General features: G+C 37.7%; 2 protein-coding genes across 3 annotated transcripts; both read right to left on the minus strand.

Moving 5' to 3' along the window:
• Window positions 1–321: 321 nt before the first annotated feature.
• Window positions 322–12,383, minus strand: LOC113682109 (uncharacterized). 2 transcript variants are annotated; one of them, XM_089193660.1, is made up of 10 exons: window positions 10,974–12,383; window positions 8,483–9,013; window positions 6,966–7,082; window positions 6,670–6,741; window positions 5,627–5,677; window positions 5,252–5,299; window positions 4,870–4,923; window positions 4,450–4,530; window positions 3,027–3,152; window positions 322–2,002 (listed from the first exon to the last, which is right to left on the minus strand). In XM_089193660.1, the coding sequence occupies exons 1-10, from the start codon at window positions 12,256–12,258 to the stop codon at window positions 765–767; spliced, it is 3,603 nt and encodes a 1,200-aa protein (XP_089049786.1). In that variant the 5' UTR covers window positions 12,259–12,383; the 3' UTR covers window positions 322–764. The 2 variants fall into 2 exon arrangements, with proteins under 2 accessions (XP_089049786.1, XP_089049785.1); XM_089193659.1 differs by having other exon boundaries at window positions 5,627–5,680.
• Window positions 12,384–15,333: 2,950 nt separating this feature from the next.
• On the minus strand, window positions 15,334–18,101 carry LOC113682753 (tubulin-specific chaperone C). The gene is made up of 2 exons (XM_027199935.2): window positions 17,668–18,101; window positions 15,334–16,101 (listed from the first exon to the last, which is right to left on the minus strand). Exons 1-2 carry the CDS (start codon window positions 18,079–18,081, stop codon window positions 15,529–15,531), a joined length of 987 nt encoding a protein of 328 aa, XP_027055736.2. The 5' UTR covers window positions 18,082–18,101; the 3' UTR covers window positions 15,334–15,528.
• Window positions 18,102–18,133: the final 32 nt, after the last annotated feature.

Genomic DNA, 18,133 nt, shown 5'->3' on the forward strand with positions numbered 1-18,133 from the left:
GTAAGTAAAGGAGCGGAAAAACACGCTTTCACTTTAAAATGATACAAATAATGCGAACCTTTCATATCCCGATAAATCTTAATCTTAATCGACGAGATTTCTCGCCAAGGCACAATCCCAAACGATGTGATTGGTGCAAGATATCCAAATGCTGTGATGGGATTGGTGCGAGATACATACCCTACTGCAGCAATCTGATTGGTGCGAGATACATACCCTTATGCAGTAATCTGATTGGTGCGAGAAACATACCGATATGCGACAGTCTAATTGGTGCGAGATACAGACCCAAATGCGGCGATCTGATTGGTGCGAGCAACATACCACTCTACACGCTAACATAGTGTTTTTTTTTTTTAATTCTGTAAAAACAAATAACTCAAACATACGATTTAATATTCTTAGCATCCTATGGACCTCTAGCACAGAATTACATCTACGCTTCCAGAAAAAGACTTAGCAAGCTACTGTATTTTAACCTTCTTTCTGAAACGAACTTGACATGAACAAAAAAATCAATGAAAGTTTCACAAAAGTTTGTCTAATGATGCCATCAATTGTTGATGGCGACGTTCTGTCTGCCTCACTGAGAGTCGTTTAGAATACACAGTTTGATCGAAAATTCATGGAGTCAATAACTTGAGATAACTTACCAAACTATTATTTATCCAATCAAAAAAAACAAGCGTTAAACAATAATTCTAGTCATAAAAAGGACATTTTAATTGACATGCGATAAGAAACTAGAGGAGCTTATCCGAGATTCATGCTTCCGACTTAATGGAACGGCAAAATATCAAGCCTTCTCTGACTTCCCAATCAGTGCCAGTTATCACTTCAAACAAACACTGTTTGCCCACGTCTGTTATATTCCGATTTCCTCGCAGGTTTAAGCTCCGTAGTTTCCAGTTGCTATCAGCTAAGGCTTTGCACAAGTACTTTATTCCTTCATCTCCTAATTCATTGTGACTGACGTCTAAGCTGGTTAATGTACAGTTAATGCTGGTTAGCGCGTGACACAACTGCACGATTCCTTCGTCTCCTAACCGATTGTCACTGACGTTTAAGCTTGTTAATGTACAGTTAACGCTGGTTAGCGCCTTACACAAGTGCATTATTCCTTCGTCTCTTAACAGATCGCGACTAACGTTTAAGCTGGTTAATTTACAGTTCACGCTGGTTAGCGCGTTACACAAGTGCAACATTCCTTCATCTCCTGATCTATTGTCACTGACGTTTAAGCTGGTTAACGTACAGCTAACGCTGGTTAGCGCCTCGCACAAGTGCACTATTCCTTCGTCTCCTAATAGATTGCGACTAACGTTTAAGCTGGTTAATTTACAGTTCACGCTGGTTAGCGCGTTGCACAAGTGCACCATTCCTTTGTCTCCTGACCAATTGTCACTGACGTTTAAGCTGGTTAATGTACAGTTAACGCTGGTTATTGTGTTACACAAGCGTATCATTCCTTCATCTCCTAACCAATTGCCACTGACGTTTAAGCTGGTTAAATTACAGTCAACACTGATCAGCGCTTCACACAGGTGTTCTAATCCTTGACTTTGTAAACCAATATCATACAGTGTCAAGCTGCAAAGTTCACTCTGAGTAAGTGCTGTACTCAAGTTCTTCAAACCCTCATCAGATATCCAACTGCGAGAGAGGATTAATCTGGTTACTTTCCAGTCCCTGTTGATGATCGCTTTACACAGTGTTACCAAACCAGGGTCGTACTCTTTTGGCCATGCCTTCAGTATGCCTGAATTCGAGCTGTACAACGGTAAACTAAACATCTCCTCGTCCTCCTCCTCGTCCTCGTCCTCGTCCTCGCCCCACACTTCACGATACCAGTTCCATGGCAGTTTAAATCTGGGGAGCTCATCTATAAATAGCAGCACCACTTGCCATGCGCCTTCTCTGATGTGAATAATAAGGAATGTTTTCAATTTGTCTTTATCCATTGCTTCTCGCAATTCTTCTAAGGCACCAGTACACTGGAGTACTAAAGCATTAAAAAAAATAAATATTAATCCTTTACTTGAAAACATTACAGCGAAAAAATCCCGCCTTACCATTTTTTTTTGTCTCAAAACTGACAAACCACAAAAGTTACCTTGGCAAATTGGAAACAAAAAGAATTTCGAGTCTCCGTGTTTCGACTGATTGTTGAATTATCCCAAGTCAGAGGAAAGCAATAGGTAGACCAAGGAGACGGACAGTTTAAACAATAAATGTCGTACGATACCAAAAACAGTAAGCTAAGCCTACTTTCCCTTTCCACTCCAAGGAGTCTTAAAATTTTAGCAAATCAGTCGCGAAGTCAGTATGTTTTTTTCCCTCACGGGTATATCTTAAAATCTAGAGTCGAAAATGCTTTCTAGAGAAGTTGTTGTTGTTTCCAAACATGGTTTTCAAGTTTTAGAACATTTTCAAAATTACAAGAGAAAAAACATTTGGTTTCACTTTGCAAACATAACTACGAAATATTAGTTTTGATAAATTGAAAGAAACGTTTTTTTTCTTGGTAGTATGATTATAAAGTACTTAAGTTACACCACATAAGCGACCAGCTTTAACATCAGAATTCTATGCACTTATGGACTAAGTAGAAGGGTCATGTTGGTCCGGCTTGATCTTACTCAGTCAATCAGATTTTTATTCCATGACTGCCGCTCATCTCATTCTACTTTCTTTTCGCGGGGTCGCATGCTTGGCCTTGCAGCATTTAATGCCCCTGCACGCGCAACCGCACACGGCCCTCATGAAGGGGTTTGTTTATAAATCTTTTTTTTTCCTTATTAAAAACGGGCATTAGACTGCCCAGGTCACTTGCTGATTGTATAAAAATACCAGGTCTACTGAGAAAGAATAAAACCCAACACAAGATCACAAATCAGGGTTAAAAAAAATCCTTTGACCGTTGCACAAACCCAGCATTTCTCAATAATCTTAAGACACAATGTAGACAACTGGACAAATGCTTGAAAACTACTACAAACTTAAGTTATTTTAACAACGTTAAGTACCTCGCCTGCGTAAGCCAAGTTTGGCGGACTCATTTAATAAGTAGCTGACATAGCTCTGGAGTTCCTCGGGTAAACTGACATCAAACTTCACTAGTCCTGATCTAATGGTCGAATACATGGCGTTCTCTAATCGAATCATGAAGGACACAAAAAAGGCACAAACTACTTCAATACTTTAGGTCACATTCTCAGTACAGAGAAATTATTAAAATAAGGAACTGCTCTCAAAGACAACGTAAGCGTCAATGTTGTCATTGACTGTGACAGATCAGAGACAAATTTAGGGTTAAATTTACATTTGCCATTCAAAGATACCACCAACATGTCTTGTCGATGATTTCTGACATGGAACAATAATGCTAAAGTTCTTCAATGCACAAGCTTCATGAGGATCTCAATGGGGTAATGGCTTTTACGGATAAAAGTTAAATTTTGGCCATTTTTAAGGCTAACGGTTAAAATTTTGGCCATATTAGGGCTAACGGTTGACTTCTTTTTGTTAAGGAGTCTAAAAGAAAAATTTCTTCGGTTAACCCTTTTTAAGACTAACGGTTGAAATTTGTCAATTTTTACGCTTAACAGCGACGTTTTTTTCCATTTTATGACTAACGGTTTGCCCCATGGAGACCCTCCTACGTGTACTACAGTTCACTGACATGCATTAGTATTACATGCACTATTAAAGCAGCAATACGGTAAAGCTAATAACCCGGTCGCGCTACCAGAGGCTCTGGTAGCGCGATGTGGTCATCGTAACTCTGATATGGCTGACACAAAGGCTTCTCCACGTTCGACGAACAAAATTCAGGCTACAAACTGCATGTGTATCTGAATTAGAGCACGATATAACTCTTGCAGGGCTTTAACACATCAAGGGTGCAAATGGATACAATTGAAAATGCCTGATAAAATTCCGGAGTTCTATCCACTAAATACCGCGTACTTGACGCTTGTGCAAATCCAAAGTACTGCAACCTGCGCGCAACATGAAACAGTACCTGTAATTTTGCATACGTAGCAAAATTTGAAGTTTACAGAACCAGGAAAAGCTCATCCCAAGAAGCCAGTTAGTTTTCAACACGCACCAAGAAAAAGTTAACTTTTGCCTGGTCCTTTTTTTTATTTTCTTTTACAATATTTATTTTCTGGTGCGATGGGAGGTTGTCTCTTTACTACATGACAGCTGATAGCTGAGTTGCCAGGATTTACCGCTTGTGAAAACAGTCTTCGTCTAAGTGCTGGGTGCCAATGGAGTAATGTAACTGAAGTCTAAGGCCTCCGATGAGCATAACAATTGTTAATTGTTACTGCAGCAGTAGAAGGCTGCATGTGAAGGAGTTCCTTGGAAAAAGATAATTACTAGAACTAGAACTATTTTAAAAGCATTCTACCACAATTATTTTCTGTCTAAATGTGCATTCACCTTCCATTCTTCTTTTCTGAAGTTTCTTGAGTAGTTCCTCTAGTTCTACTTCAACGGTGGAAACAAGGGGGGGTGAACTACCTGAGAGAAGTAAACAGCAAAATGGTTTAAAAAATTTTCAAACACCATTCTTGGTTGAAGCATTATATAAGAGGAAGGGTTATCTTAAATACACACTACTCAATGCTTCAACGTGTAATGAGCGGCACAGATGTTTTTCAAGTTGCATGCAAGGCTTAGATATTTGAGAGAAAATAATATAGTTAGGAGTCCTTTATAACAAACGAAAGGCTAGTGCTTCAACTTTCAGCTTGTTACTTAAAAAATCAAGCCTAAAATACTAGTGCAACCATGTCCTTGCAACACTTTCCATATTTCTTTTGCCCTATTCAACAGAGCCAATACACATGTTTCACTCACCTTCCACTCTTTCTCTTTGTATGATAAGTTCTGGACGTAGTCGCTGTAGTTTTTCTTCAAGATCAGCAGTCAAGAGTTCAGAGGGAGGCAAAGTACCGCAAAGGTAAGGTAAACAGAGAGATACACTGTATTTAGCATTCAATGCCTTACCTTACATAAATGGTTAAAAATAGGCATTTATTTAACTCTGCATATTATGTTAGGGTCACACGAATAGCTAAAAGTATTAGATAGCTATCTTACTTGATAATTATAAGTGCTTCAACTTTCAGCTTGTTACTTAAAAAATCAAGCCTAAAACACTAGTGCAACCATCTCCTCACATCACTTTCCATATTTTGTTTGCCCTGTTCAATGGAGCCAATACACATGTTTCACTTACCTTTCACTCTTAGTCTTTTGAGTACTTTACAAAGTTCTTTTAGTTCTTCTTCAAGATCAGCAGTAAAGAGTTCAGGGGGAGGCAAAGTACCAGAAAGGTAAGGAAAATAGAGAGATACACTGTATTTAGTATTCAGTGCCTTACCTTACATAAATGGTTAAAAATAGGCATTTAGCTAACACTGCACAGTGTGTTAGGGTCACTTGAATAGCTGAAAGTATTAGACAACTATCTCACTTAATAAATATAAGTGCTTCAACTTTCATCTTGTTACTTAAAAAAATCAAGCCTAAAATATTATTGCAACCATTTCCTTGCATCACTTTCCATATTTCTTTTGCCCTATTCAACAGAGCCAATACCTGTTTCACTCACCTGCCAATCTTTCTCTTTGTGTGATAAATTCTGTATGTAGTTGTTGTAGTTCTTCTTCAAGATCAGCAGTCAAGAGTTCAGAGGGAGGCAAAGTACCGCAAAGGTAAGGTAAACAGAGAGATACACTGTATATAGCATTCAATGCCTTACCTTACATAAATGGTTAAAAACAGGCATTTATCTAACACTGCATATTATGTTAGGGCCACGTGAATAGCTGAAAGTATTGGATAGCTATCTCACTTAATAAATGCAAAGGAAGAGGGGTTATCTTTACTAAGGAATAATTTCCCTTGAAAATGTATAATTTGAATAAGGAGGGGAAGCATTCATCAATAGTAATAAAATCAGAAAAGAGGTTATTTTAAACAAGGAGTAATTTCCCTTGAAAAGCAATTATTCAATACAGGGGTGAAGTGACTTTTGTTCAGTAGTTCAAATAGTTAGAAACAGGCATACCAACTTGTATTTAAAGATAGGTACATGTACACTGTAGATTGCCTTTATTTAAACAAAGAAGCTTTAAAACTGAAAAAAACTGTTGAGAACAACTGAAAAAGTATTCAGTCTATGATTATGTATGTAATGTTTCATTACTACATGGAAACTAAGCACTACCTTTAACTAGAGAAGAGAATGAGGCAAAAACATATTTGAAATAATTTGCATTGACAAGTATCATTTTTCAAAATTGCTGACAGAAGCAGTCATGCTTATTAAAAACATTAATTTATATTTTAAAAGATGACTAAAACCACCTTCAGGTTCATTTTTTCATTTCCCTTCTCTTTTCCTGAAGTTTAATAACTTCACTCCTACAGCTTTTTTTAACCAATTTATGCACCTATGAATTCTTCCACTTCTTCATAATCAATGCATCAAAACAACAAGTCAGTGATTTGCCATGTTATTTTCCTTTCTTTTTTTTTAGAGTATATAAGGGGAAACTGAACCCAAACTGGAACCCACACTAAAATTCAGTGAGTACCATGTTTTAATTACATTAACTTTACAAATAAGTTCAAACTGAGCATCCCATTCACCTTTCCTTCCCCATGGTTCTTCTAGTTCTTTTCCATGACCAGTGGTGGGTAATACAATGAGGGGTGAAGTACCTAAGGGCAAAAAATACAGAGGGAGATTAATATTCACAGCCTCTCTTCAAATGTTTTGTTCCCATAAGTGGAACTGTGTGCAATTATATTAATTCCTTGATGCCACATCATTAAACTGAGCTAATTCTTTGAACATGTGTCATACAATTATTATCACTGTTCACAACAACTTTCTATAATAACTTAATTAAATTAAATACAATTTTTTAAAATTTCATTTTCACCTTCCAATTTCGCTTTCTCCATAATCTTTGTCTTCTGTTCACTTTTTTCCCACTGTTCTTTTTTTTGTGGACTTTTCGTAGTTGAACTTGTGGGGTGGAATTCAGAGGATAAAGCACCTAAATCAGATTTACAACAGGGTGTGAAATTCATTAATTTTTCTGATAGCCACTTGGCTCCTAAATTTTTCAAAGTGGTAGCCAACTCCAAAAAAGTTGATTGCCATTTTTAAAAACAAACAAAACCTTTTTGTTATGCTGTTGACATTCTAGATAGATCCTCCAAAATTAAGTTAGAAAAAAGATCTTTAACATACTACAAAGTGGACACTAAGATGGATGATATTCAACGTTCAAGCTCACCTAAATCCAAGATGGCGTCTAGTTATTGATCGAGATGCATGACTGTGCACAAGTGGCCCTGGAAGCTCCAGCTGTGAAATGATCATCTTGCACAATAATGGTCATGGCGGAATTATAAGAGTTTGTATGGGAATATTTACGACTGCTCTAAAGAATAAAAAAATACATCAAATTCTAAAAAAAAAACCATACCTTACTTCCACAGCATATTGCTTGTTATGTGACCGCTTACTTTGATGAAAAGAATGCCTTTTAGCGAGTTGTCCATTTCGCTAAAATGCCTTCTTTTCATCAAAGTAAGCGGTCACATAACAAGCAATATGCTATAGAAGTAAGGTGAGGTATCTTTTTTTGAGAATTTGACATATCTTTTTATTTCTTAGAGCGGTCATAAATATTCCCATACAAACTCTTATAATTCCGCCATGACTGTTATTGCGCAAGATGATCATCTCACAGCTGGAGCTTGGGCCGCCTGTGGACTGTGCTGCGTTTTGGAAACAAATTTAAGGAGGAAGTTTGCGGCGGATTTATCTTTTGCAAATCTTTTTAATTCACTATACCTCTAGTTAAGGTTATGATGAAGCATTCTAGTCACCAATTTGGTGACAAATTTTCAGGATTTGGTCACCAAAGTGAAAAATTTAGTTGCATTGGCACCTGTATTAAGCGCAATTTTGCACCCTGTACAAGAAGACAAGCATTTTAACCCATAAACATACCTCAAACTATTTTTAAAAACACCAAACATACAAAAACTAGTAAAATTATCTTTCATAGTCGGGCTCCAACAATAGCCTTACCAGTTAATCTCTGATAAATGTATGTAATTTAATAAACTAAGGAAAGACAAGTATAACCCTATAGAGAGGAAAATATTGAGTCAGATGTCTTAGTAGGAAAGATAACAGGTTACTGAGAAGAGATGAAATGTCTTGCAAACAAATTACTTCTTGCATTGGTGTGGTTTACACACTGTAGTCAGCATGAATTTATTCAAGAGACAAGTTCCCTCAATTTTGGTATAAAAACTAGACCCATCCCTTCATGACATGTACTCTACCATACTTCATGCAGATAGAATGATGGATTTCATTCAAAACTCTTAACAAATATTTTATAGTAAGACCAGGCCTTGTTAGATTCTTTCTACCAACCTCTAAGTGTATTTTTCTCAAAGAACATTTTGCATACATTGTACCCTACTATGTCCATTGTTGTCTTCAGCCTCAGCTCAGCCAAGTTCAGTTCCTTCAAGATCTTTTCAGTAACAAAACAATTCTGAACCACTTCACCAAGATGACCAGATGAATAATCTGTCCACAACTCTTCCAAGATCATTAGAGATTCACATTTCACTGTTATCACCAAACTTCCTACAGAGACACCAGTAATGACGAGTCTCATTTCTTTCATGTATTCCATGAATCTATTGTGCTCTTCATTGGACTGTGGTGGTGTGGTCTGGAGATAATTTCTAACAATTGATAGAAAGATTTTCTCTTGAAGAGCATGGAGATCTTCTGTCTGTGGATAGGACACACTTCCAGATGCAGCTGATATAGCAGATGCCCTAGGCTGCTGAACCTCTTGGCATCTGACAGACTCTGTTGTCAACATGTCAGTCTGCATATTCTGTTCTTCAGGCTTCAAGTCATCCACCTCAACCTTAATATTTGATTCACCGTCTGTTAAATTGTAACAGTCAAATTTAATCCTAATATAAGAGGGTTTTTTCACCTCTTACCTATTTAACCATTAAAATGCAAGAACATTAAAATGAATCAAATGAAACATAGAGCTTATTACCAGTGAATAGATACAAACAACATTTTGATGAAGTGAAAAAAATTACCACATATAGTACATATATATATATATTGCTTTAGTTTTAGTTTCTTTTGCATCTTTATCTCATTCCATGGTAGAATGAAAATTCTGAATGATCTAACCAATTACAGTTTCAAACATGGAAAAATCTTAACAGAGTTAGCCAAGGTAAAAGAGTTATTATTTTGGCTAGGTAGGTCAAGATGGGACACTTTGTGTACCTAATTTTTTTCATTTTTGTAACACAAAAAAAAACATTAACTTTCAAACTAACAAAAATATTGCATTTACTTCACCCTGAGAGAAAGAAAATAAACCTAATTTTACAGTAAAAAGCGCACTGAAATTCTGTTGTATCTCCAATAAACCCTAACCAAAGATATATTGCAATCTAAAATAAGTGATAATACATTGAACAAGAGGAAGGGATAATATTTCAAAGAGGGCTCTTTGATTGATTGTTGCCTATCTGGACTTTGTCCTCTGTGTGTGAAATACACGATAGAATGCAAGTTCAAATCCCGTACGGGCCTGAAATTTTTTTCAGGTCCTACTTACAACTACTAGTTTCAGTAGTGTTCTTAGCTGCGAGGATCTTCTAATTTCATCTTTCCACCGCAGTGCAAATATGTGAATTTTCATATATCTAAAATCTTCATTCACTCGGATGTTTATTTGTACCCAATTCATTGACCAGCTCCCAGTTGGCTTGTTAGCTCAATTGGTAGAGCGCTGCACCGGTATCGCAGAGGTCATGGGTTCAAATCCCGTACGGGCCTGAAATTTTTTTCAGGTCCTACTTACAACTACTAGTTTCAGTAGTGTTCTTAGCTGCGAGGATCTTCTAATTTCATCTTTCCACCGCAGTGCAAATATGTGAATTTTCATATATCTAAAATCTTCAGAATGCAAGTTGTTAACAAGGAATTGATATAGGATTGTGCTACATCCAAGGTAGCTAAAAGTGAATTTTAGTTGTAGAAAAAGTCAAAATGACAGAGAATTGCATGGAAAGTTCACTATCAGTCACATTTAGTTCCATGTGAATTTTTTTCAGTAAGGTTAGACAATGCAGTCAGACAGAATACGTGATAAAATGCAGGTTATTTAGAAGGAAACGACTCTTTGATTGGTGGAGCACAATTCAAGCTTATAAAAAATTATCCAATATTCACATACTGCAGTGATTGGATATGTTCTAATAAGCTATTTTACAGTTGTGTACTTAGTTGCCAAGCCTTTGATTTGGAGTGAGGCTGAAGGTGACCTTGTTGTGATAGAGACCAGTATCTAGTTAGCATGATAACAAAGTAATTTGCATTTGAAAAGAAGCAAGGTTTGTATCATAACAAGGTCACCCTTAGCCTCATTCCTGTTCAAAGGCTTGGCAACCAAGTACATAACTGTAAAATGGACTATTGGACTTAGGATGTTGTTTTGGAATGTAAATTGTTTGGCATGTGTGTTGTGAGTAAAGAAGCAGAAAAAACACATTTTAACTTAAAATGATACAAAAAGATAAATGCAAATCCTTCATATCCTAATAAATCTCAACCTTAAGGCGAAGGCCACAAACCATTACACTTATCAAATGAGCCCAAAATTTTTGGTTCATCCCTGATTCCATGACATCATTTGCAAGAAAACACTACCCAAACACTTTGATTGGTGCAAGATATCCAAATGCTGTGATATGATTGATGCAAGATATATACCCTTGTGCAGCTCAGCCTACACATACAGTTTGGCTTCATACATGTAGTATCACATTTCAGCATATATGCTGCACAAAGAGAAAATTTATAGAAGTGGACTCACCATTTGCAGTTTCCAAAACATTTTGTATTAGCCCTTTGAGCCTCTCACATTCCACTCTCCAAGAGTAAACCTTCCTGTAGTTCTCTCTAAGCTCTCTGGCATTGGCTTGTCTCTCTTCTGGACTTAGCCTAGAAACCTCACTTATCCTTCGTGCCCATTGATCTTCATCTTCATCTGATTCAACAATGACAGTGTTTCCACCTTCTACTTTTCGCAAAGCCTCAGCTACTCCAGATTCACCAGAAACTAGAACCGGAACACCACAAGAAATGGCCTCAAGGCCAACTAATCCAAATCCTTCAGTACGTGAAGGAAGAGCGACCAGATCTGATTGGTGAAACATTCCTTTCAGTTCATCCTGTTCAGTACAATAACGACGAATGGTTATTTGCTTGCGTTTGATGCATGTTTTCTGAAGAAACCATTGCTCTACGTTTCGGTGGTCACCAGGAAAAGAGCCCACGAATGTGAGCTCAAATTCCTTTCCAAGAGAACCTATCGCATTTGCTACTATATCATAACCCTTTAACGTAAGGTCTTCAAAGGTTGCGCGGCCGAACATGAAGACGTTGAATGTCTTCATGAACATGTAAGACTTAAAGGCATTCAAACTCCTCGATAATACACCAGCATGTTCTCCTGATTCTATTGATTCGTTGCAAAACTTTTTCACGATTCCAGGGGTGATGATCTCTACTTCCACACTTGGTAGACTTCTACTATACTTCTGTTGTAGACGTGAGCCGACAGCGACAACTGCATCCGCTGCTTTACACAACTCAATTTCCATCTTGTGCTTCTCCTCGTTCTCCTCGATCGTATCTGTAACAGCCATGGGAGTAACGTCTTTGAACTTTCCAAGGTCCTCGCAGAAGACGTGAACGAACTGAATCCATTTACATCTTGTAGCTCGTACAATGTGACATGCTGGAGTTCCAAGTTTTCTGCCATGACCAATCACAATATGCGGATGCGGAAGTTGTGGAGGCGGAACTTTCAACCAATCTAAGGGATCTCGCGATCCAGGAACAATCTGAGCGGTTATTAAATTTACTCCATGTTGTTCAGCATCGTCTCTGTCCTGATCATCGCTTCTCGAGACATAGCAGTGGATTTTCATGCTGCCAGTCGTTGTCTCTGCCAAATTAATAGCTAACTCACGATTGAAAGTTGATAATCCACCTTTCGAAGATTTCCACTCGTCACAGAGAAACATGGCATCAATAGGCCTCCGTTCTTTTTCCTCCTCTTCGCTACTGGCAGCAATAGATGCGCTCGAATCCATTGTTGATATTGCTCTAATTTCTTCCGGCAATCGGTAGGTTTCACTCCACTAAATGTCACATTCAAAGTAAATTCGTAAAGAACACTCACGTTTAACTCCATCTAGCACACCTTGCGCATCTAATATTGATGACTCATGATACTAAACGCTAAGAGATTCCCCAGGGGATTCCAAAGGATCGTACCACGGAAGTTGCGCCTACAGATCAGGGTAATCTCTTCAGCGGCTCAAGACAGACTCATAGGTAAATTTGTCATGTATGGGCTATTGTAGGGTATTGTATGTAAAGTACATTACAAGTATGTTTATATGCAAATATTGGTTTATCCTGTAACTGTTTTGGAAAAATTTCCGCACAGCCCCATACTTAATTATGCATGTACATCTTACTGGTGATACACTGAATAATAAAGCCCCATATATGGATGTATAATGATGTATGGGGCTGTGCGGAAATTTTGCCACTGTTTTTTCTCTTGGTATGCCAGAGATGCAGGTTTCTCACAAATGTATACAGAGCTGAGAACAGCATTTGTTATGCAGTGTGAAGACCCTTTTCTGAGGTGGGGTGGGGGAAGGTAGTGCCATATATAATTGGCTACTATTTTAATACTTATTACTAGACACTATTTTAATTCTTTTTTCAAGTGTTTACCTAATTAAATTTTGTTTTGCGGGTTAAGGGTTGCAGCGGGGTAAGTCTTCTACCAAACAGGCTATCTTCTGATGTTTTCTTTTTCTTGGTTAACAAAAGCGTGACAAAAGTTTCAGGTCGAGAAAGCTTTTAATTATGAACAGCCCCAAGTGCCAGGGCGATGACACTTAACCAAAGAAAACAAAAAGTCACTACCAAAGGTTATTACCAGTTGAGCTATTAATTTTATGGGGTTGTTGGGGTGGTTCTCATGAATGTGTGAAATATACTTTAGCATATTTTGAGGTCTTCTAGCTCAGTTGGGATGTCATCCACATATAAGTTGTTTGCCGTTGCTTGACATGGAAGACTGCCTCGTCTGGCTCTAGAGTGACAAGTCTTACAGATATTCTCTTTTCCTTCATGATTAATCATCAATTTTTTCCTTTCCTTTCAGTCAGCTACTTTACATGAACATGTAGCGAACAGTCTTCTGTATTGCCCAGAAGTATTATATTTCTCTTGTATTTTTCTAATATCAACAAGTGAAGCCGTCCCATTTATGTTTTTAGTGAACCTAATAGGGGACGTGTCTCTTTTATTGTAAAGCAGGAGGGAATACATATATTTTGATCTTTTTGTGGGTTAAAGTATACAATTGATGCAGTACGAGGAAAATGATATAAAAAAACCCTGTGCATTCACTATTATTTATTATTTCATTCTCAAGAATTGACTTGCTTTAAAGTGAATCAGTTAAAAATCCTTCACTCTCAAACAAAAAATCCAAATTTACTTCAGTTCCACAAACATCTACAGTTCTTGGAAGATTAGCTGGTGATAGGTGGTTGTGTTCTAAACTTGATTAAAGACACATCTTTTTGCCGTTGTCAACAATGGTGGGTAAGGATAAGGTTTCTTGAGGTTGTTGTTGCGCTTGCAATTAAGGAGTTTTAGCAGAGGCGTCCCAAGCTCACATCTCGAGAAAGACGAAAGATTAATTCTCGGACACATATGTATTTATTCATGAAAGCGTCACGCGTTGTGTTACTCGGTATTTGGTTTCGCGAGGGACCGTTGACTTAATACGTTATACGGAATAGTTTGGGAAACCAAATATGGTCGATTTACAACGCTAAATATTCCGAAATGTGAACATTTTACACTCCTCGTGTGTCCGTCGCAGTTTCTGGTAATTTCTGCCATGAGACGGCTAGGGAATGTAATGAATGAAATGAAATAAATGTAAAAAAGTTTTAAAACATACATATTTCGCTTTTGAGCTTATTGCCATGAACACGACCCCGGCTAGGCGGGTTACCCCACCTTGACACGTTTACATGACAAATTGTCACCCCAGCTGACAGGGTTACCCTACTTAGCAGACCGCCTAGGCGGGTCACCCCACCTATCATGTAAACGTGATCAAGATAAAATAAGAAATTATATGGACAGGCGGGTTACCCCTCTTAGGCGGGTTACCCCACTTAGGCGGGTTACCTCACCTACCTGGGGTCCTCCACCTCCATGTAAACAGGCCCTTTTGGCCTTCTCTTTGGTCTTCCGGACCCACACTCAGGGTCTTAAAATTACTGAGGAGAATGTGCTGCCTTTGCTATGATATCTGCAAGCGGTTAGGTATTGTAGAATTCTGGTTAAGGACGAAAAACAGTAGGCCCCGTCTCCTGCATCTTCTTGTCAATGGTTAGTAGGGGACGTTAAAGAACCCACGCACTTATCGCAAAGAGTAGGGAACGTAATTCCCGGTGTTGTGGTCTGCCCTAGATTCTGAAATCGATGTGATGCGTTAATACGCTTTATCAATTAATAAATTAGAAGTAGAAGTAGGAGTTGATCATAGCACTAATCTGAAAACGTTCGAAGTCCATTTCAATTTAGTAAATATCGAAACAGCTGTTTAAAGACAATAAACATCGCAACGATCACAATGGCGCTAGGACTTCGCACTTCTTCGGAAGGATAGATCTCGAGTTCGGAGCCGACTAATTACGATGAGTCTACGCCAATTTGCATATCCCAAAGTGCCACAACAACTCGTTTGTACGTTGTCGTGTATCCACGAGTTAAAAACGACCCTTTGATTGGCGCAAGATACATACCCTTATGCAGCGATCTGATTGGTGTGAGATACATACCTTGATCTGATTGGTGCCAACAACATACCACTCTCTATGCTAACATAGAGTTATTATTATTATTATTTTATTGTTATAGAGTTATTATTATCATTATTTTTTTAAATAACTCAAAAATCTCCCTCAAAGCCTGTTTTGAAGACTAAGAAGTGAGAAGAATGATCAAACATCTCCTTGTCCTAACTTAAGAGGATACCCCACTCCAAATGCCTCTGAGGGATGGGTTGAGGAGACAACTGACACTTCACTTCAGAGCCAACACAATAAACACTGCATGGTAATATCTTGATTATCAAAAGTTTATTGCCAGAAGTTTCAACTCAAAGAAAACTCAGTTAATGCAACAAAAACTACAAACATTAGATTGCACAATAGTAAACTTAAAACTTGAGAAAGTGGTCTAACAATGTAAGATCACTTTTTTTAATATTATGTGACTTTCATTTGGTACACATGATATGAAAAACTTCTCAAACATGTCTACATGATCCACTTGTGTACACGTTGATCCTCATTAATCATGAACCAATTGGGAGAAGGCTCATCAGTTTTCAGCCAGTTAAAATCATTGACAAGAGACCAGTTATTTTCTAAAGGATCAAGCCCTGCCAACTTAAAATCACTCTGCATATTTTCATAATCCCAGTTAAAAGGAGCAAAACCTACATTGGAACAGTCCTCAACAATAGCTCTACTAGTGACATGAAGATAAAACTTGCTGTCAGTTGTGCTATGAACTCGCAGCTGATGACAAGGAAAGACAAAATTGCATTTTGCACAGTCTTCAATGAATACTGCTCCTGACACAGGTCCACATAAGACTGTACACCTTGTCAGTTTGTTCATATGCAATGCAGATGGTGGACCATAGATAATTACAGTGCAGTTATGAAGATCTCTTAGAGTGATGTCTTGATTTTTGACCTGTGATTGATTCATGGTTAGTGTTTGATCTGCAACTCCTTGAAAACCTAGACAGGAATCTAAAAGCTTTTTTTCTGTTGCTGGTAAAGGAAGCTCTTTGTTCTTTGTCTCTTGACTGAGAGGTCCGTCCTGACAAACAGATCAAAAAGTGGGAGATTAGTTACCCTGACTCATTTAGAAGAAAAATACAAATTAACTCTCAAATAAAGTGGAGCAAAAAAAGGAAAACTTCCTCTTTTAACATAATCATGCAAAATAAGGATAAAATGATGCACATTAACCCTTTAACTCCTAAAAGTGATTGGGATCTAATTTCTCATTACAGCATCACTGTTGCATCAAATGTTAAAGTCATGAGAATATGGGAAATGATTGCAAACTAAAGAAGCTCATGATTTTCAAACAAATTCTCCTTGTCAATACAATAGAAAAAGTATAAGGAGCAGTATGGAGAATATACATATTGATGCAAGGATGTGAAGGGTCAAAGAAGCACTTAGCAGTACCAAGGAATAACCTTATTCCAGAGTAAAGGTTTAAGTCAGCAATGGAACTGAGTGGCTTATCTGGCTGGAGCTTATCCTGGTTATTGTTGCATGAAGCAACTAGGAGTATTACAAGCCCTCCCCCCCTCCCCCCTCCCTGTTGCTGATGCATGAAGCTTTTACGAGTATCATTAGCCCCCCCCCCCCCCCTTCCTGGATGGGATGGTAGTTCAACCCATCCCCTTCCCCAATGAACAAAAAAAGCAGGTTTCACTGAGAGTTTACCAGTAAATTTAAACTCCTGGGTTGAGAGAAGCCCTGTGAGAGTAAATTGTCTTGCCTCAGAATACAGCTAAATATAACTGTTACGCCACCTTGTCTCCTAGACACTACGACACAGACCTTATAATGTCAAGATGCATATTTTGCCTACTGTTCTCTATGCATTTCATAAGGTGCTGAGAATAGTGCTTTAGTAAATTAAATTTATTACCTTTACATAACCAAAGGGAATGATTTAGTATTCTTTTTTAAATGTTTTCAGAATATACATGATTTAGATATTTTTTACTTTGTATTGTTTTGTTCTTGTAGCAAGCTTTTGAGAAATGTTGATTATGTCAGTTGAACAGAAACTTTTAAGAATTAATTTTTTACTCAGGTTTGTTGCACATGGAATGAACTACCTCACAACATTAGGGAGTCTAACACCTTGCCAATCTTTTGCAAGAAATTGTTTAATTATTTTAATTTATGATAAGTTCAGTGCCAATTTTTTTTTATCAGAATTATCTTATTTCTATCATATTGTGAGTTTGGATTTTTTTCTTTTGTAACTAGTCTTTGACAATGATTTTTTAAACTAGGTATATAAATAAGATGGCTTATTTTAAGGAATCTTGTATTCTGTTTTAGACTGTCCTCAAATTGATTGAATTGACTTGTTCAGTGTTATTGACATGATATTTGTATTAAAGATTAAAGATTCAACAACCAGGAGCTTCTTTAGTTGGTGATCATTTCCTTTATTCTCATGACCTTTATGTGTGATTCCAGAGGTGATATTGTAAGGAGAAATTAGACACTGGTCACACTTTAGGGTCAAAAGGTTAAGTAAAAGGAACCTTGAGAGCTTACCTATGTAACTTTATAATGATTTATCATGATATTAAGGCACTTCGACCCCCACCCGACTCACCCCCTAACTAACCTTATTAAATGTTTCTTTTTTTCTCGCCTTGAAAGTAAACTTTTTCTTGGGCAGATATTCCTCCCTCTTCTCATTAATATCCTGCTGTAAAGCCTTCACGGTTTCCTGTAAGACTTGTATATCACGAGAAGGCAAAAACATTGCAGAGTCCGCCACGAATTTTTGAAGTTTCTGGCACTTGTCTGACAGCATATCAAAGAATTCACCCGCCTTTAGTTTATTCCCGGCTTCGATTGTAGTAGCCCTTTTGCCTAGCTGCTCCTCAATATCACTCTTTTCTTTAGAGAAAGTAGAAGTGATGTACTCTACATTTTCTGATGGTTGTTCTTTGCTTTCTTTATCAGCTTTACGCTTCTCAATCGCTGCCAATCGCTCTTCGTTTCGTCTTTCGAGTCTCTCTCTAACATCCGCCATCTTGAATCTGTAATAGGCCTGGATGCGAGCAGGAAGGCCAGGTTGCCTATTT

The sequence above is a fragment of the Pocillopora damicornis genome, chromosome 14 (genome assembly GCF_964200805.1).
Source record: "Pocillopora damicornis chromosome 14, jaPocDami1.2, whole genome shotgun sequence".
Classification (NCBI taxonomy): domain Eukaryota; kingdom Metazoa; phylum Cnidaria; class Anthozoa; order Scleractinia; family Pocilloporidae; genus Pocillopora; species Pocillopora damicornis.

What these genes read in the sequence shown, in the direction of transcription:
- LOC113682109 (XM_089193659.1), bottom strand. Translation starts at nt 12,258, where the DNA reads ATGGATTCGAGCGCATCTATTGCTGCCAGTAGCGAAGAGGAGGAAAAA. An exon ending in ACAAAGAGAAAGAGTGGAAG is followed by an intron (nt 4,531 to 4,869) that starts GTGAGTGAAACA and finishes TACTTCTCTCAG; the next exon opens with GTAGTTCACCCCCCCTTGTT. An exon ending in ACTTGGCTTACGCAGGCGAG is followed by an intron (nt 2,003 to 3,026) that starts GTACTTAACGTT and finishes TTAATGCTTTAG; the next exon opens with TACTCCAGTGTACTGGTGCC.
- LOC113682753 (XM_027199935.2), bottom strand. Translation starts at nt 18,081, where the DNA reads ATGGCGGATGTTAGAGAGAGACTCGAAAGACGAAACGAAGAGCGATTG. An exon ending in AAAAAGAAACATTTAATAAG is followed by an intron (nt 16,102 to 17,667) that starts GTTAGTTAGGGG and finishes TCTGTTTGTCAG; the next exon opens with GACGGACCTCTCAGTCAAGA.